We start from the raw sequence: 20,770 nt of genomic DNA, 5'->3' as shown, positions 1-20,770 counted from the left end.
GAAGGGTCAAATACAGTGAACGTTAACCCTGTTATGACAAAGTTCTGATACAAGAGTAAAAAGCAATGGCTTCAGAGACCAGAAAAGAGACAAGACAGTGCATTATACTCACTTTTTGTCAGTTCCACTTGAGAGCTGAGGCAAGGCTTCCAAAGCTTGCTTAAAGCTTGAGCTGCAAGGAAAACAAAAATACTCATAATCCACTGGTACAAGTCTCAGCATTCACAGTTTCTTTCTATAAATTCCATGGAGATATGCTGTATTTTATCCATTCTTATTTCAATAAATTAAGAAATATTAACTTGAGACCTGACATTCATGTGCAAATTGAACATAAAGTGGTCATGAGTTCAAGCAGGTCTCTTGACAATCCTAATGTGATGTATACCATACATCAACAGGAAATGTTAAATCAGCAGCTGATTTAAGACTGTGGTTGACATCCTGGACTCTTCAAGAATTACAGACAGTTGCCAGCCTGCCTTCTGCCTCAAACTAAGTGACCGTCAGAGTATGAAGCACAGATGAAACACTGACTTTGGCTTTCTGTGCTCAGTAGACAGGTCACTGCATTCTCCCCTACAGAAGGGGGCCTACAGAGAGAATTACAGTAGGTTTGCATTGAGGTAAGGTAGATTCATAGAATAATTTAGGTTGTAAGGGACCTCTGGAGGTCTTCAGGTCCAACCCTCCCTCTCAAAGTAGGGCCAACTTCGAGGTTAGAGGAGGTTTCTTGAGGCATTGTCCAGTCAAGTTCTGAGTAACTCCAAAGATGGGGTTTCCACCCCTCTCTGGGCAACAGATGTGGAACAGAAGTGCAGGGAACGATGCAGGACCTGCACAGATAGGTACAATCTTGTCAGCAAAAGATTAATATGGTGACTTGTGGCAACTACTACTAGTGGCGAGTCCAGGAATAAAAAGGCATCTATGAAGCTCCAGTTTCCAGGGTTCACTGTGCTTTGCCCCTGTGCTGATTAGAGACAATACCACTTCCATTTTATCCAATTTGAGCCAGTGCCAAGTAGTTTTCATTTAGAGGTCTTCATCACTATCAGAGACCCAGAACAGGGAAGCAAGTCTTTTGAAACGGAATGCAGTGACACTGTCTGTGACACTATGAAGACACATTAGGCCCTCAAGCCCTGCAAGGTCTCCTACAAAATGTTGATTAGGTAAGATGACCAAATTGCCATCTGCGTGAACATGTAATGCCAATCTTAACAGAAGCGTAGGTAATTAAAATAATGAATGAACCTGCCCATATCCAATCCCCAACATAATCACCTAGAAATTTCAATCAATCAACTTTACTCAAAACTGCTGACAGCTATCATAATTTGTTTTTACGTGCCTTGACTGCATCAACCACTGATACTGCTAATGCTTTTCTTTCTCCCTTTATATTAATGTATGAGTGTGTCCCACACTATTTATCTTTGGTCTTGCACCTCACTGAGAAATGATAAATTGCTGAAAGCCTTTTGAAGGCTTTCATTCTAAGAGACAGTGTGAAGCTGAATTCACTTTCCCTGATTAGGTGTGTGGAGAAGGAGTAGGGTATTGTACAAGCTTGTGGAGAGCCCTAATTCTCCACATCCGTATAAGGGGATCCTGCCAGTGTCTGGTTCTGTGGCATCTCTGATGTGCCTGGCAGGTCCTTTGCCGTGTACTTTGAGATTGCTGTGAAAAACTGGATAAAACTGAGACATCTGCTTTAGTCTTGTTTTAGCATCATTCTCCTCAGCAGCTGTACTGCTGTTAAGAATTTTTACCTTTTTTTTTTTTTTGAGTGGCAAATACTAGTTTGTGTCTAAAAATTCAAGTTAAAAAAAACAAGAAAAGAGTAATTCTTTCTTTCAACTGACAAAACCTTGCTAGTGATCTGTTTTTCGTATATTTACCTAGTATATCACATTCTATTTGAAGCAAAATTTCGTAGTCCTTAATTTACATTATGTGCTTTTGCATGTTAACCAAGGATTCCATTACATTGAAAAAAATAGACACTACAGCACATCTTACTTGCTTTCAGGTGTTAGGTATATGGCCACGGTATCTCTCAACGCACAGATTTCAAGTCTTGCCTAAAGACAGAAATACAAACATTGAAACAATGACACAATGTCCTTTCATCAAGTGAATACCAGTATCCCAAAGCTTCATCTTTTTTAGAGGCAAATATTATTGCACACTGCAGTTGTAAGCAGCCTTGGCTTCTAACAGTTTGTTTCCTGTATTTTTGGTTGCCACGCTGCTATGTCAGGAGACTGCAAAAATGAACAATTTCATACTTCTGATTCAAGTCAAACTGTTGTACGGTCACTATGTAGCAGTCTAAAAACATTGGCTTGTCTCTCAGTAACAGTAATAAATCTTCAATTCTGTTCCATCTCTTCTGTGCTGTGATAGAAAGATAGAAGGACACTACCTTGTCTTTTTTTTTTTTTTTTTAAAAAATTAAATACAGTGAGCTTAACTTCTCACAGCACAGCTTGGCCAAGGAGGAAGGAAACAAAAGAGTACAAGAATCTGTCAATACACGTTTTATTCTTGGTTTTCCTGTTGAATTTATTTTTTTTCCATCAGATGAGGAAGTAGAATGGTTGTCCTCTGCTTCTTGTCTGTCACCTGGTGGGCACACAAGCTTGGGGATTTTACTCCTGCACTGTACTGTGTGTCTAGGTATTGATTTTCACCTAGGCAAACTATTGTGGAGAATGAACTCAAAGATTAAACAAATTTCATAAATCACCCTTTAGCGTTTGAAAAGCAATCATTATCGTGACTGGTTTTATATGAACTAGAAATATTCTGCATGTGATCAATACTTTAAGTAATTTCATTTAAAAATATGAAGTGAACTTCATCCAAATTCATATTCCATTCTTGTTCATCATAAAGATAAAATTTAATCCAGTTAGCCATTGCAGAAACTGATCTACATTTAGACCCAACTAATATGACATTAATCTTCCAAAACAAAACTTATTATAATGCAACACAGACATCTAATTCGAGTTCTAATGAAAGGCTTTGGCTTTTAGTTCTTCCCCTCATCTCTTCCCTAGGTAGGAAGCCAGCTGAGATTTATGCTTTTTTAGTACCAGAACTTTCTGGCACAAAATACAACATAGCCACCCCCCAATTTTATACTCATAAGAAATGCTCTTCTCACCACAGAATGTTTCACCTCTTTTTGTATGGTGCTCCAAGCTGAACAGCCTTGGATTTTTTGAAGTCCTGCACATAAAATTCCAGAGTCTTTCCTACATTTTAGGAGGGAGCAGTACCATGGGGAAGTGTCACATTCTCAAGTACCACAGCCTAAATAAACACGGTGGAAGGGCAAACCCTGAAAAACTGTGGGTCATGGGATGTGGGAATACAGATTCAGGCTTCTCTTCAGGAATGGATATTTTTTGATCAGTCAGACCAGGCTCAGATCACTCTCACACTGCTGCTGTCTGCCAGACAGGATTTTCTATGTTCAGAGGAACAGAAAATGACCATGAGTGACAAATTTACAGAAGGGAGAGAAAATCCTTTCAGTTATGGGTTTAGGCAGCAAGTTCATATGGTGGGCTGTCTAGTCAAACAAAAACGATACACGGGTAGCTTTCTTGCTATTCATTGATTTGGTTTTAAATAGGCAGTCAATCTTATTTGGCTGCGATCTTCCCACATTAATTCTCTGTCCAACGCAATTACTACCAGCAACTGGAAAATAAGGCTTGCAATTGGATAACTATTTTCCCATCATAATGCAAGAATGCTGTCATGTACAATGAAAACTGGGAGTTTGCTCTTCTTGCCTGTTACAGCCATACCAATCATTGACTCAAAGGAACTTTTTTAAAAAGATTTTTTCTTGGAGTCCTGTAAAACTTATCCAATAGTAAGTACAACTACCAATCCAGCCATAAATGAAGAAGGCAGTATAAGAGTATCTGTTCTACCCATGCTGCAACAAAGTGCTAATGTAGAAATAGTATAACAGACAAGTGCAAAGACTTGCAAGATCCTACAGCATCATATTGTCAAAATTTTTAAATCTCAAAATATCACAAAATTGTTTTTTCTTTTAAAATAATTTTTTGATGACAGGCCAAGGACAGTATTTAACGACATTTCAAACAGATACCATTACGATGCTTTTTATCTCATAGGATACAGGTAACCTTCTGTGCACTCAGACACAAAGACAACACTAAAATATAATCAAACCCAAGAACCAGTATCCCAAAGGGTATTTATCCATAAATCTGAAATAGGTTGTATACTAATCCCTTTTATCGCATTGCTTTCACTGCTACAATAAATCCAACAAATACACAGATTATACGTGTGTCTGTTATTCTCAGTTTTCTAGATTCAGATGTTGGACAGTACAAAGTATTCAGGTACCTGTAAAGCTCCATTTTTGCTGAAGGATGAGACACACTGCATCAGTCGACTCAGTTCTTCAGAGACTGCTTCTACAACCCTTGACATTACCCGAGGAACTAAGTCTTTGGAAATGGTAAACACCTGATTTTTACAAAAGAAGAATCATGAGCATAATACCTATATTAACAGAAATATTTTCTACGGTAACATTTCGGTAAAAAGCATTAAACACTTTCAAAGGACCACTTCATTTTTATCAATGGACAAAAAAATTTCAAAGCAACTGGAATACGAAGGATTTCTTTTGATGCTTGTCCTGCGCTGTGACAAATCACCTCTGTTAATAGCAATGTTAGCTATATGATATGTGATAATGACAACTTTCTTGCAATGCCTAAAAGCAGCTAGACTTCAAAATACGTGCTCTCGGCTGATGGATGCAGGGAGTCAGGTGGTTGTATAGACTGCTGTTTTGTAGATAGCATCTTTAATTCAGGGTTGTGCAACTGACTGACCCAATTACACATTCAGCCACTTTCTACCCATGTACTTTGCTATTTCTTCTAGAATCCTTTATATTTGACCACTGCCAAACAGCTAGTGTCTTTATGCTCTGTGGCAGAGATAAGCCTTTGAAAGGGTTTGAGAGCATGGCGGTGTAATGGATTTTCACTTAGATTCTTCCACCGCTGCCATTTATTAGTTCCCTGGCAAAAACATCACACCTTACTGTTTTTTCCATGCATCAAAACCATCTTTTTAACTGCTTATTTGTACAACTTTTTAAAGTGATACTTGGATCCTCCATTTGAGGTTCAGAATAGCAACTGCAACACAACACCACCACAAAATTAAACATTAGATCTATGCCTGAAGGAAAGCATGAAGAAACCAATCTTCCTTAAAGGGAGCTTTAAGGAAGCGAGAAATTGTTGGTGAATTAAAAATAAATAAAAAAGTATGATTTTTCTACACAAAATTGGGGAAAATGCAGGCCAAGAGGTTGGAATATAGGAGGAAGTGAGATTATAGGTTAGACAGACCAAACTTGTGTCAAGACTTAGAGGTGATGATAAAGCTGCACTAAAACTGCATAGGGCTGGGGGAGAAAATGACACAAGGAACTGAAGATGATGTGACTGGAGTGGTGCAAGAAGGAAGATGAACTGTATACACTTTTTAAACACTTCTCCCCCCCCCCCCCCCGCCCCGATTTCTGCTTGAAAATGATCTAAAAAAATTAAGTAGTGGAATGATTTTTTGCTAGAATACCTTTGCTTTATGTGAAGTTGAGATCTCATGTCTGACAAGGAAGTGTAGTAATTGACAGAAGATATTCATACATGTGTGTAAAAGTAAATTAGGGGGGGGGGGGAGAATGCAAGATTCCTACAGTTTTCAGTGATTTAAGAAATGAATTATGTATCAGGGATCCCATCAAGCTGACTGCTCCAAAAGGCAGGTCTACACCATAGGTTAAGTACACCGACCACATATATGTCAGCTATCAACTGTTATCATTGCCAATTCAAACATGTAGGCTGTTTTAACTGTTTTGACCCACAAAAGCTAAGTGAGTGACATACTTAGCCGTATGGTAAGAAAAAAACCCACCAGTAACAACTGGAGAAGGGGTCATCTTATTTAGCAGCAAATATTGCTGAGCAATTCAACACAAACGTACCAGGAACACGCCCAAAAATCTTCTACTGAGAAGAGAGTATTTGTGCCCACAATGAGCACTCTTGAAGTTACTATACAGAATCCAGGAAAAAAAATTCTCAGCAATGGTGAATCATCACAAATTTGCAATAAGAAGCCCTTAGTTTGATTTCAGTTAAATTTGAATTCACAGGTAGAGAAACAATTTTTTTCTACTTCAGTCCATGCTCGCTGTTCAGCTGATGGTTAATTTTTGCTGTTTCAAACTACAGAAACTTGCAGCCTTGCTAACTAAAATTAAATCTGACCCAGCTTACAGAATTTCACCAGAAAACAGTGGAAATGGGAGTTTCATCTTGACACATGTTTTCATATTTCTGTAATATTTCACATCTAGAAATTTATGAGGCAACACTATTTGGGCCAAAATCAGTATCGGTCTCAATGAAGTCAGCAAGGCAGTGCACCTTTCTGCTGAAGCATTTTAACGAGTATGCATGTTTACAGGATTAGCTCAATAAGTCACAAATGCCTTTGAATTTTTTAAAGCAAAACCTCTCATTTTCATTTTTATTAATTTCCACTACACTGAAAAACAACATTGAAAATGAATGTCATGTTGGTATATATTTTTGGTGTTGCTTATTCCCTTATTCAGAAGCATTTTGTAAAATCAGCAATGCTTCTGTGAAAACTGCTGTAAGTAAATACTGAAACTGAACCAAAAATATTGCAAGCGGTATTTAAAGTTTCTGAAAATATTTTAATTTATATGGACCCTTGTAATTTAAGGAGGAATAAAATAAACAAAAACCTCAAGTGACTCTCATCAGATTTTAATTAGATGGAAAAGGTAGAGCACCTATACTTGTGGTATTTTGAAAGTTAAGAGTGATACTACTACCAATGCTTATACCAGGAGCAATAGTAATCTGGTAACACTCTTGACGATTAGAAGGAAGGAGTATGTAGAACAGAGGCTGTCATTTAAAGGACTACAGAAAATTCCTGCATATTATCACAAAAGGCCAAATAACTGCAGCTCTGCAAGCATATTATTTTAAGAATAATGTTTTAATTTTAATATGCACTCCCTATCATAAGCCATTACCTACCTAAGTATTTAAAACACAATTTGTGCTGTACAGAGGCTATAAAACTTTCTGGGTTTAGGTTTCCACTTTTTATCCTATGTACAAGAATGATATATATTGCTTTTCACTTCGAGTGGCATATGTTGAACACTTCTTCCAAAGTGAAGCACAAGCTCATTTTCATATGTTGTGGAAAATAAAGTTAATCAGAGAAAGTGAGCATCATATCTATCTATGTATCTCTCTCTCTATATATGTATTTAATCTGCATGAAAAGAGAAGAATTGAGCTTTAGACTTTGGCTTTCCTCTTCATCAGATAGTGGAAACAAAAAGGTGTAATGGAGTGTTACTGAGGATAAACAGGAACTGTTCATCTCCTTCTGCCCTTAAAAAAGTTAGCGATTGCATAGTTGGTTGGCTGAACCTAACCCAAAGCACTTACATCTATAATGCAGACACTTCAACAGAGCTACAATTTTCAGGGGTGATGAAAGCCAGGATTTACCAAGCAAAATACACTAAAATTATTCATATGAATGTAAGCACGAAACAATCTGAAGTTTTTCTCACCTCTGCATGCACAGCAATGATATTCACTAATGCTTCTTTCAAATAGTTTCTGACACCTGAAACAAAACAAACAAGATAATTAATTACTTTCTTTCTGATGTCTCAACAAAGCCATAATATTCTACTGTTCAGTACTGTACTTTTTCTTTTCATTCTTTTACTAGCACTTTTGCAATCAGAGGCAGGAAGAGAAAGTTCCATAGCCACACCACCAGTCTATTTCCTTTTTCAAATCAAATGGAGAAAGGCACATTTCCTTACAGCAAAAGGTTAAAAAAGCCAGCAGGTTCCTGTTTCAGTATTCTTCTTCTCTGACAACCCCGTTTCACCAACTTTGCAATTGAATAAAAACCTAGCATTATTAAAATATAAATTTTGGATGTCTTGCTAGAATGCACATACCATGGCACAGAACATGCACTACAGCTCGGTAAGTTCTAAAGAAACAGATAAGACGAGGGTTTCTGTTTGTACAACAGTCTTCAAGAAGATCTTACTACTTTATCAGCTTCTCTGACTGTAAATTATTATTACAGATAGAAATAGCAAGGACTCTTGTTTCTCTGAAAGCAGTTCAGAAGATATTACTCATGGCAGTTTATAGGAGATGTCATGCCTTAGTAGAAATTTCCTTGTGGGGAGGGTGGAGAAGTCAAATAAGCATTTTTATTTACCAAGCATATGAAATGCTTGTCAATTGATATTAAAAAGGAAATTCTAAACAGAAGCACATCCAGCAGGGTATGCTTTAGTTAGGACAGGCTCTTAGTCCCCTGCGCTGCTGTAATTCTGGAGTAACTTCCTAGACCTGGACTCCAGTTGTGTAAGATCTAAAACAGGCAAAAATCTAAAATTGCCCCATTTGCTTTTCTGGGCACTTCACTTTGTAGGCAAAGGTAAATTAGAAAGCATTTAACTCATCAAAGTACGCATAAATGTTGGAAGTGCAACACAAAGTAATGAGAGGGGGCTACCGATCCACATGACCTCAACTTCTGATTTCAATTATTCTAGCGTGAATCAGAGAAAGTGCAATGACCCCATCACTCCCTTCGGTATATTCAATCGACAGTAAAAGATCAGAATCATGGACAAAGGCTGGTGAGACCACACAGCTCAGAGATCACAATGTGATTAAGGCTGCTGTTATAAAAATTACAAAGTGAGCCTTTAATCAGTTCATCTTACTTGCTCCACCTTTCCTCAGATAACACCGATGCAGCAACTTAATCCTACTACGAAAAACAGCTTTAAAGGGAGTTACGCAAGATCAACAAAATGAGTTATTCTACGGGAGAAGAGAGTCATGTCTTACAACTGCCATCTCAGTTGTGCTCATTTTTTTAACCACGGGTCCCACAAGTTGCCTCAAGATCTAAAAAGGAGACACTTACTCTTTCTTACTTAGAAAATTATGGACAAACATTTTATAAGAGTAGGACGAAAGGATGACAGGACCCCCTGTTGCATGAGGTGCGAACACTTTCATTGCCTGCGTCTACACTGTGCAACGTGATGCAGCCTGGAGTTTAGAGGAGGGTGCTTCCTGGAGGGCATCATGGGTCTCCTGTTGGAAACGAGGGTGCTTGGGGGAAGGCAGAAGGAAAGATGTTGAACAGTGACTCTTGTTCCAAGGTGCAATCAGGATGTAGCTGAGCTCTGCACCCAGGCCCGTGTATCAAGACAGTCTCTGTTTCAAAAGTTCGTAGCAAAGAGGCAAGCGTCAAAGATTTCACTGCTCTCACTAAAAGCAGTTCAGTTTCTGAACATACAAGAGAATCGATACCTTTTTAGAAGGAATGTTCTATTTTCGCTCTGGAAGAGATGCAAATAACTGAAAAAGGTAAAGAAGAATACCAGCTTTTCCTCACACATTCCAAAACATCTCTAATGCCTTTTATAGCTAGCTTTAGTCTTGTCCTTGAAAAATCTCACTGTTTCCATTTAAACTAAATCAAGGACAAGTCAAACAGCATAGTATACTAGGTTGCAAGCTTATAATTTCTCGTTATAGTAGTGATTTTTTACGTCAAGGAAGGAAGGGAGGGAGGAATAGAGCAATACCAGAAATTTTATGAAACTGACTTTTTTTCCTCCTCCCCTGTAACCTGCAAAACAAAGTAAGAATGCCTCACACCACTACTTGAACCACACCAAAAGATCACAGGTATGTGTGGAAATGCAACACCCCCTTCCTTTTTCCTCTTCTACTGTTTTCCTTCTTCTACTTCACTCTGCCCCAGTTTAAATCCTCTGCAGGCTTCATAGCACAGAGGACAAAATTTGTATCACATCCCACAAGCAAATACAACCTGACCAGGCACCGAACAGTGGTATGCAAATCACATCAAGAGGTACAGGGCGAATTTGGGAGCTGGTTTGCAGTTAATCTCAGGGTGCAAAGTGTTGATTTTGGTCTGCAAACCCATGCGGTATTCAGCTTTCGGCTGCCTACCGGCCTCATCTTGTGACAGTAGGATCTTTCATGTGGAAACTGTGTGTTTTTACTTTTGCACAAATGCCGCGCAAGATTAAGACTCTGATGGTCTCCCTTCTCTATGGATACCTGAGCACTGCTAGAGCATGTTCATTAGTCAATCAAAATTTCACTCATGAACTAAGCAGCATTTCTTTGCCCCAACTGATTGTTCTCTAATGAAGCATCTCACTCAAGCCCTGGTGCAGCTGGGGAGCCATAATGGAAGTACAGAGAGGAGGCTGCTATGTCAAGCAGAGAGGGCAGGTGTGTGTCCTGCAGAGAGGAGGCCAGCTGGCTGAGCTGAGAAGTGGTGTTATCAAGGAGGCGAGTGAAAAGCTGGAATGTATAGAGACCAAAGCAGGTGGGTTGTGTAAGAGGGTGAGGTGGTTCCAAGGAAGAATCCTTGTTTCTCACCCATCCCACCTAAGCTCCCGAGGTAGCGTGTCTCTTCTCATGCGTTCACGCAACTTGGCTCAAGATAGGAGCTGCTAATTCTGTCTGCTGCTGCTGAGAGAACCCAAATTAAACAACTTTTGACTGTGCTAGTAAAAGTTGCCTGTCAACTATGTCTGTGGAAACCTTCCCTAACATATTTCTTAAAGAGTCAGTCACTGAGTTACTGTAACCAGGTACCGTTAATTTCTACAAGCATGAAATACTTATGTCAGCAACATTAGCACCAGGTGTTAAATACCATTGTCTGGTGGTGCACAGCTAAGAGATAAAATGGTCATTTGTGTCTTCTAATGAAGAATTCAGAATGAATTGACTAAATGGAATTGAGATGGAACCTATGGTAAAAATGAAGCGACAGTAGCTTAGTATCGCATATTGCTAGCCCATCCCAGCTGTACGGCAAAATTGTTAACTTCAACCTCAGCGAAAGGGCACAAGCAGACATATTTTATCTTGCATCCTTGTACCACATACAAGGACAAATGGGTGAACTGAGAGCTTAAAGGAGATTATTTCTTGCAATCCCAGTAGCACTAATTAGGTGTTCCTGACCTTTCATAGCGGGTCCAGTCCTGCTATGACTGCAGGATCAGGGGGCTCAGCACAAGCTCAAGTATTTCCTCAGTTTCTTAGACAGGTTTTGCAATTTAAGAGCAGATAATTCAGCACAAACTGTTCAAAGCTATGCAGTTTAGAGACAGTCCGTGTATATGAAACTGTAGTTGCCTTAATTGCAGCATCTAATAGTCTAAAAGACCTTGTCTTGGTAAGCTAAACAAACCAAAGATGGAAAGAAAATGCAACTGCACTCCAAAAATGCCAGTAAGTGGAACCAGACAGGGGGAGAACGGAGAACTAGCTAAGCTGAAGAACAATAGTGGCACAAGAAAGGAAGGTATAAATGAATTGACCATCAGTAAACTTAGGCTGGAAATTAAAGGTAACTGTGTAACAGGTTTGCTCTGACTATGCTATTAAACATGCGGTGTTGTGACAACCATTGCTGTCAGGGAGTCAGTTTCCTATCATGAATAGAGCGCAAGTAAAAAGGGTATTTCCCCCCAGCCCTTCTTTTTGTCTTATTTGTGAAGGATTTTCATTTTTGCATGTGGAGACAAAGCCAAACATATCTGAATGTCAGGACCTGCAGGCATAGTTAACAACTGTACTATATTTTGAAAAATTACAATTAAAAAATATCCAGTTTCTGTTTTATATCACTGCACTGTTTGTGGCAGGCTTTGTTGAAGCAAAGTATTACTTTTCTGGAGTATGATTTGCTGGAAATACAAGCAGTGGCATCCAACTGTGAATTTGTTGTGAAATTCATTTAAAAATGAAAAAATTCTGTCTAGAATAGAATTTTTGTGCAGCTTTCTCTACAACTGTTCAGCAGCCCACGCAATTACAGTTTTTGGGACACCATGCTGCCAGTCCTATTATACAGCACTGAAAGCTAATGCACCACGTAACTGTAGGTTGCACCTATTAGGCTAATCAAGTGAAACATAACATTCTTAAGTCTAAAATACCTCTTATTTAGCATATTGAAGCACAAATACAATGCCTTTCCATAGCTTCTGACAGAAATGTGTTAAAGAAAGCCTCAACAAACCCTTGCAATTTCTCTCAGGAAAGTGTTATTATTCTGTTACAGCATAAATGCATTCCACTCCCACTCTATTCTTAACACCGAAGACTCTGACTTGCTGGAATTCTAGCTGCCAGTAACAAAGCCCCAGTACTGCTCTAAAGAAAAATGGATGGGAAGACTTAAGGCATAAAAATGAAGGACAGTTTCAGCCATCAACTATCACAATGGCTGACAGAAACTTTAAAATAGCACCTTCCAATTTTGGGCCCTCCACTGTACTTTTTACTGGTGAAACATCTAACAAGATTATCCATTAAATTTAATCTCCAGTTTACATAACTTTTTTTTTTTTTAAACAAACTAAATCTGTCAGAAAGTCTACATTTAAAGGCAATTTTAACAATACCATAAAGCTGTAGCAAGGATGACTGTGTGAACTATGGGAAAAGCGGAAGGGAAAAAGATTTGTGGTTCTGAGGAGTAACAGAAACTAAACTTCTAGCTTGCCAATGCAGGAGTCTTCAGATGGCGTAGTGCTACCAGTTGTCCCACATGTAGTTCTCAGAGCTACGTTTCCCCCAAGTACTTAGATGACAGCATTCTACTACGAAACCTCCAAAGTGACTGAATAAGCAAAGCAAAAGCTGGAACTGCAATACCATATGTGTAATTTTAAGACAAAAGAGGCTACAAAAACTTGCATGAACAAAGAGAGCAAGAGTTGCACACACAGTAAAACTGAACTCATCAGGATGCCACTTCTGTGCCAGAAGCCAACCCAGGTCTTCAAATGTTCCCAGTCCTTCTAGAGTAACTTGATAGAGAGGATATGAGCGTCAAACATTTTTACACCTTTCGCAGACTCAGGAGTTCAAAGAATGAACTGAAGTTCAGCTAGGACAACTGAAACACACAGGAAATTTTAACCCAGGCAGCTTGGGTTCGATGTACTTTAACTCTTGTGAGATTGGAACCTCATTTGAGATGGATAACTGGGAAGCTAACCTTGCTGCTGCCTCTCGCTGAACAAGCCTTTCAGCTTGCCTGTTGTGCAAAAAGGAGGAGGGGAAGATAAAAGCACATAACAGTTCAGAAAAAGTAGGTGGTGTCAGCAGGTACCTCTGCTCATCGGCAGTAAACCACACCAGACATGAGGATGAGAGGCTATGAAGCGTCAAAAGAAAAAAAGTTCTGAGGCAAATTCACAGTCAAATAAAAATTGGGCAGGAATATTAAAAGCTGCTGCTCTTCTGTGGAAGAGTTAGAAAAGCCATCCATAGGAAGTTCTACAGTTTGACAGCTGTCACTCAGTTCTGGCTTCCCCCCCGAAAAGCAAAGAAAGAGGATTCACCAAAAAGGAACAAATGGTTCTTTGTATGTTGACCAAGCTACCAGTCCTGTTTCAAGACTGAGTTGACTGACTTATTAGAAACCTAAGCTCTGAGGGACTGAAACAGAAATGAGTCTCGGGTAGGCACAGAGCCACCAATTTAGGAAACAACAGAGAGCATTCTGGCCTCTGTAGGAGGCCAGTACTTGCATGGGCAAGCAGCTGCTGCTGGTGGTAGCAGTGTTTCTTAGTGCCTCTGAAAAGAGAGCACTAAATTTGTTGGCCTTGAGGCTTGAACATGACTTGGTAGAGCTAGGAAAATTGATGCCTGAAATTTCAAGTTTTAAACTCATCCAATTGTAGGCAATATTTTTACAATTTATTGTTCTGTGTGGTGAATTATGCCAGTAACAGTCAATCAGTCTGAAAACTTTTTTTTGCCTGATGACTTTTTAATAAAAACTTTCCTCAAAAATAACAACAAACAGAATTTGGTGATCCAAAGAGATTAATATTTTTCATACCTAGCTGCACAGTACTGATACTTGACTGTTCCTGGACGTTTTATTTGTTTATGCTGATAAAGAATTTAGGAATAATAACCCATAAAGGAGGATGAATGGAAAAAAAATTATGATTTCAACTGCTCTGTTCTAAGGAAGGCACCTGCTTTTTAAATTATTTGATACAGATTCTTTACAATTACATTACACCCATTGCCAGATTTAACTGAATTGATATTGGAAATGTTCATCTCCAAGCTTCAGATATATAGTACCAAACTTTACAGCAAGTGACACACAAAGTGTTTTGAACTGTATGTCAGTTAAGCTCCTGCAGGTCTTCTCTAAGTTTTTAATCTGCTATATGAAACTGCTGGAAAAAAAACCTGCACACATCTACTGCAAGTCGTTAATCAGTGCTGTGTAGTGCACATTAAAAAAGAAACTAATGAATGGTATCCACAAAGCCATGTAACTTCTTTAAACAGTCTGATTTTAACTGTTGAATTTCCTCTAGGTTCTGGCTGCATCACAGCTGAAGAGAGAGCAATATTTAACAACTGCTTTAACTACAATTATTCTAGCATGATTTCCAGTGTGGTCAGGACATTTTTTCCTCCATGAAGCTCATGTTACAAAAGCAGTACTATAGGCTAGCTGTGGGATGGCAGCCTATTATTTGTATTTCTGCAGCTCTTGGAAAGGCAGACTGTGCTATGCAGTACACCAAGCGAGCACCGTCCTGCCCTGTGCAGTCTGCTTGGGGATTTCAAGGTTAGATGGATGCCTCCTGACAAGCCAAGTTGCCCGACTGCCCGACACATACCACAGAATTTCACTTTTCAATCTAACCTAACCCGTAACTTCCGACTAAAATCAAGTAATCTCTTTTTGAAAACTAAAAATACAAACAGGTAAGACAGAATGGGTGGGAGGGGAAAGAGGCACTAAAAAGTGAAACATTGTCTGAGGTCGCAGCAGGTCAGCAGAGTAGTCAGCGCTGTCTGCATACAGAACTTGCTAGAAGAATTAAATAAATAAATAAATAAATCTGCATAGACATGCCTTGGTACACAATTTTTAATTTAAGAGATCTACAGAATAGCTCTAGGCTTCCTATACCTATGGATGACTGCCTGACACCTCCCAAAGCATGACGAAGCTCTATCAACTACATTATCCCCAAGAAATGAACAAGAGGCAGCACAGACTAAAACTGAAAATTAAATTATTTTTAGTACGCAGCATTCCAAATAACATGATTTATAATATACCTTATATGCAAAATATTTCAGAGACTTAGGCTACAGAACTATGAAGTATGTATAGCAAAAATTGTTTTACATTATGTTGGTATTATGAAGCTATTTGGAACAAATGTATTTATTGTCTCCTTCAGAGCACTTAACTTGGATTTTTTTTTTTGGGGGGGGGAGGGGAATACAAGCGATTTGGATTTAGAATTAAGTGCCCAGGATGACATGAAAGAAGAAGGTGGCATCTGCTACCCATGCGGACCAAGAGCATGCCTGAGGCTACATGAAACGCATTTGAATCAAGGTGGTGTCCCCCAAAACTATTTAGAAATCTAACATTTATAATCAGGGAAAATTTAAGGTGATTGACAGTCTAATTCAAACGTAGGTATTAACTGAAATAATTAAAATTCCATTCTGAATAAAAACTTTGTATGTTTCTAGAACAAACTATATTTGGCTCATTAGAAAATGCCCTACATTATTTAATGTTTCTGAAAAATAATTTTAAAAAGCTAGCCACTATTTCCAATTACTACAGCGAAGGCAATATCTCATTTAGAAAATAGTGTTTTAATTTCCAAGAAGCCTATACCTTTCAAGATAGTCTCCTAACTGTGGAATAGACAGAAACCTAACTTGTTTGCAGACACAAGCCTTTCATGAACTACAGCACTGGTACATGAGTATGTCATGCTATTTTACCGAAGTGTCCCCACCCACACAGTGATATCATCTAACCTGACACCCCGCAGATGTTTCAAAAAAAAAAAAAAAAAAACACGTTAAAAAAAAAAGTAGAGATGTGACTTGGAATTTCCCCATGGACATAACAAAGCAGTTCACCTCTACTCTTCACAATAGTACGCAGGTTTCTCCCTTCAAAGACTGTTGATAGGAAATCAGCTTCAAATACCGGTACTACCAGTGGTCTGTTTTCTAAATTAAGGTAGCTAGACAAGCCTGTTTGTTTCTTCCTAATTACTAAAAATGTATTTGCTATCACGCTTTGTTGTTTGCACTGGATAAAAACTTTTTTAGAAAACTGTTTGTAGGATGCTAAGAGCAGAACACTTATATCCGGCAGTAGCTCTCAAAAATAGAACTCCTCCACTAGGTCGTAATCTTTACCACCACTTAAGCTGCTTTATTTATTTATTAAATTCCCTCCTCATTTTGACTCACAAAGCATTTTCAAATTGATTTTTAAAAAAGCTAATAATTAGTAGCTGTCAAAACCCAAATAACGAGCAGTGTGAAGAATGGCTTTCACTTAGTTATTGCTTCTGCTTTGCCCAAAGAAATATGGACACCACCTCTTAGAGAATTAAATGGACATCATCATGTTCAGTAAATTCCTTACTTCACAGTAAGATTTAAGCAGTCTGATTAATAACACTATTTTTACTACCTCCAAACATGATTATACGTATTTAAAAAAAAAATATGTGCAGAGTATATTAACAAATAAACATGGCCCCATGTAAAAGAAAGGGTAAAGTCGGAGGAAAGTAACTCCTTAAAACTAATCTAGAACTGAACATGCAATTACAGCGTTCACAGACTTTTATGGATTCATATGATACACTTGAACCAACTGAAATGTCATACAACTGCTCCAACGTTATTAAAGCAGAAAAAACCCACTTACAGACAGTGACTCCAGAACCTCATTTGAATTTAACCAAGAATGTAAAACTTTTCTCTAGGCCGCTTCCTGCTATTGCTGGAAACATTCCCTCCTTTAAACGGAGATGGATTTCAAGGTACTGTACTTAGTGTTGTTTTGAGAGTACATTCAGAAGAAAATGTGAACGTGTAGGCAAACTGGAAACTCTCTGGAGAGATTACCCACTTGTTTAACCACATTTCCTGTTTTTTAACCCGTTTGTCCTAAGTCAGTCCTTAGACTACTGACAAAAATAGATACAAGTGTGCTATAAATAGCTCATTGGCAGGTCTTTCTTGGTAAAACTGAAAATGTTTTGATAAATCTATTGTTCTTACTAGCTCCATACTAATTAAACTGTGAATCAGATTAATGTTTCCCTGAAATTCTTCTCTGTATAGCTCATGGTAATTATAAGTATACAGCACCTTAGGAATCAGAGAAAAAGTCATAAGAAGTAATAGCGACCTAAAAAATAGCTATCGATAATTGAAATTTAATGAAGAAATTACTGGTAATCTATCTGGGAAAGTGCTTTTACAAAGCGCAGTTCTGAAGCAAGGGAGGACAGAGCCTGATTGGTGAGAGTACAGAACCTAGCTAATATTTAGAACCTAGCTAAATATTTTGAGATCTGAAGGCCAGAGTGCTACATCTTTGAATTAGTTGCCTTGCTCTTATTTTCAGCCATGACACTGAATGTCACTTGAAGGACTTGACACAAGTAGCCACAAAACTACTTTCCAAAAACATTAAACATGAAGGCTTTCAAGACTTACGTTACTTCTAGTTTTTGAACTATTTTAATTCAAGCAATAGAAATTATGTCATGATGTTCAAAGAACCTGAAAGTTTCTGTGTTTCAGCTGGCTTGGAGTAGCAAGAGCTCTAAAGACTGCCAGTACTGTGATTAATACTTTTGTCTATGCATGAATGTCAGTCTACAAGAGGAGAACACCAGAAGAGAATAATACTGATTCTGTGCCCTTGTGCATAGCCCAAACTAAGATGTCTTTAAAAAAGAAGCTGCTGAGGCTGTTTTCAACTTTCTGCTACTCCATCAAACCTGCCAGAAGGATCTGAGGGACAGCTGAAGAAGTCTGCAATCCAAATATTTGCTGCTTCCTGATCCTTACCACACACATTAAAATCCACTGCTTCTTGGGACAGAATGTAATCAGCTTTATCATTAAGAAGATAAGGAGCAAAACCTGTAAAGGCCAAAGAACACAACAGGAAATGCGAAGCCTAATAGTGCTTCACTTGGGAAGAAGAGATGTCTGCTAGCATCTAATACTTAAAAGATGTGCAGGTAGCTGAAGGCCAGTTTGATATGCATGCATTTTACCAGGAGAGTTTTGTTAAGAGATGGATTTACTTTCATTTCTTCCATCAAACACAGTAACAGAAAGCGTAAAGGACCTTTTACCAACCCAGACCTGAAGGTCATGGCAAAGGATGCTGCATACCATACTGAGAATTGAACCATAAAGACTCTCAAATTACTTGAATTATGGCAGAATAAGCCAAATTTCAACCTGTTAATCTGTTAACAAGAAATGTAAATGGCAAAAGGAAAAAAACCAAACCCCTCTAAATCAAACCAAAAGCCTATATGCTAATGTAAAAAACCACCTACTTCGGAGCTTACGGCCATCCATACCTCTTCATCTAAGCGTACACAGGTATTATCAGCTCACCCAGATCACCACTTGTAAACAAATGCATCAATGACCCCTAGCTGAGCCCAGTACTTGAGATATATGACCCATAGAAACTTGCCTTTTTGTTGTTGTCACTTAAGTATTAACAACATTGTCTGGCACAGTTACAGCCATTAAGCAGTGCTCTACATGCACATCAGCGTGTGGCTGTAACCCATGAACGCAAACTTGAGACAGAATAAGAACACAAAATTTCGCAGCCAACAGTGTGCTGCCCTACACATTTAGCAGCACTTAAAAAAAAATCTTACCGTTTCTACTTCAGCATTAACAGTGTTGGAGCTGTTGAGTCTTTTTTTTTTTTTGATTGAATTTAAGTGGCTATATATGTTTGACTTCAGGGGAATCCCAACAGTATCAAATAATCACAACTCTCAGATATTTAAAGTAGCTGGTTTGAGGTAGATGAAAAAAAATTGCAGTGGGGAAAAGACATTTCACCCAACTACAACATAATATATACTATCCAAAACAAAACCATTGTTCTCCCTGAGTGGGAAAAACAGATTCTGCAGAATGAAATTTATGTGCGAGATTCTTAGATGTAACAAACCCTCCTTCTTGACTTGAAAATGAATACATATAAGCACGCCTCAGTACTACCTGAACTTTTTCTACCAGCAATCCATTAGCTGTAGGATGGCTTCCTAAGCAAATACTGCTTCATTCTCACCACGGAAAATTTCTTAAATTTGTTAAAAATTCCCTCCTTCTGCCCCCCATCATTTTCAGCATATAATAGTCCTAGCATTATGTATATAAGTTCTATTATCACTAAGTTTCCACAAAGAACAACTTTAATGCTGAAGGATTTTCTTTTGATAAAGCAGAGAGTGTTAATAACTAACATGTAAGGTGTTGAAAAATCAACAGGTCACACGTCCCTGGTATGACTAGGTTCCCACTGATTTTAGCAGTTTGTAAGGCAGGACTGAGATCCTTGTGTGTATATCCAGGATATTTGGCAGAGTGGGAACTTAATGGCTGTTTTTTGGCTGCAGAACATTCTTGTTTCCAGTGCGTGTGAGCAAGAGAAACACTGAGGCAAGACACAACATTGCACGTAAGAGGGGACAGATTGCTTAGTATATATAAAAATATTTTATATATATTGGACATATTTTCAAAAAAGCCATCTGCATCAACAGTTTTCTCATGAAATGAAGTTAGAGCACGCTGACCAAGAAACTGCTCTGCTGCTTAAAAGCTCTGGGTTTTTTTTTCAGATTTCAGAAAAATAGAGAAACTGTGGAACAGAGCAGCTGGTGGGTGGTGGACATACTAGAGTATCATCATCTTGTAAAACTAGTACCTACGTTCTTCTGAAGCCTAGTACTCATATAGTTTCCAGTACTGTTTGTCATTTACCTAAAGTATTCCAAATTCTTCACAAGTGAGCCACTTAGGAAAAAAGAAACAAATTGTACCCCTTCACAATTTTGACATAGACTTCCAAAAGCCTGAGTGTGATAACTCATCATATTTGGTGATCCTTGCCAATCCCAGGCACATCTCTCACTTTACAGATGCGCAGGTTAATAATGCCCAGTCACACGTCCAGTGGTGTCAGCGGGGATCGAAGTCAGCAACACAGACTAACCCCTTCACACTGCCCCCAGATACCCCAATACAGGAGGATTTCTGTAATGGCAAGAAGCACAAATTTTAAAAGATTTGTTTCACAGATAAAAGAGGGTAGCTATATGCGCTGCAAAGATACAGAATGACCAATTCAATGGGAAAAGCAAGTCACTTCTTTAATTGTAAGGTATACTAAAAATCAACATCTCTATCAAAACTAAGAACAGTTGAATCCAAAAGTCTCAAGCAATATTTCCTTTCATTAACACAAACCAAGCATAGTCTGCAAGAATACTCATTTATTTCTTTCAAACACATCATTTTTAAGGCACCCTGAAGGTGTCCTTTCATGATTTTATAAAACCTAAAATTATGAAAACCTTTCAAAACACAGGCTCACTCAGGAAACTGTGTGTTCTTCTCATAATTCCTGAAGTCACTGGTACTGTAATAATAGCCTG

General features: G+C 38.4%; 1 protein-coding gene across 2 annotated transcripts in view; it reads right to left on the bottom strand.

Moving 5' to 3' along the window:
• EXOC2 (exocyst complex component 2) overlaps positions 1 to 20,770 on the bottom strand; it is a 136,029-nt gene that overhangs the window by 4,132 nt on the left and 111,127 nt on the right. For both annotated transcript variants that reach the window (XM_076330457.1, XM_076330456.1), the window contains exons 24-27: positions 7,718 to 7,773; positions 4,408 to 4,530; positions 2,026 to 2,087; positions 113 to 172 (exon numbers count right to left, since the gene is read on the bottom strand). In XM_076330457.1, the coding sequence (XP_076186572.1) occupies positions 113 to 172; positions 2,026 to 2,087; positions 4,408 to 4,530; positions 7,718 to 7,773 (301 nt within the window). The remainder of the gene's footprint in view (positions 1 to 112; positions 173 to 2,025; positions 2,088 to 4,407; positions 4,531 to 7,717; positions 7,774 to 20,770) is intronic.

Source organism: Aptenodytes patagonicus, chromosome 2 (assembly GCF_965638725.1).
Source record: "Aptenodytes patagonicus chromosome 2, bAptPat1.pri.cur, whole genome shotgun sequence".
Lineage (NCBI taxonomy): Eukaryota > Metazoa > Chordata > Aves > Sphenisciformes > Spheniscidae > Aptenodytes > Aptenodytes patagonicus.
This window is presented reverse-complemented; position numbering and strand designations above follow the sequence as displayed.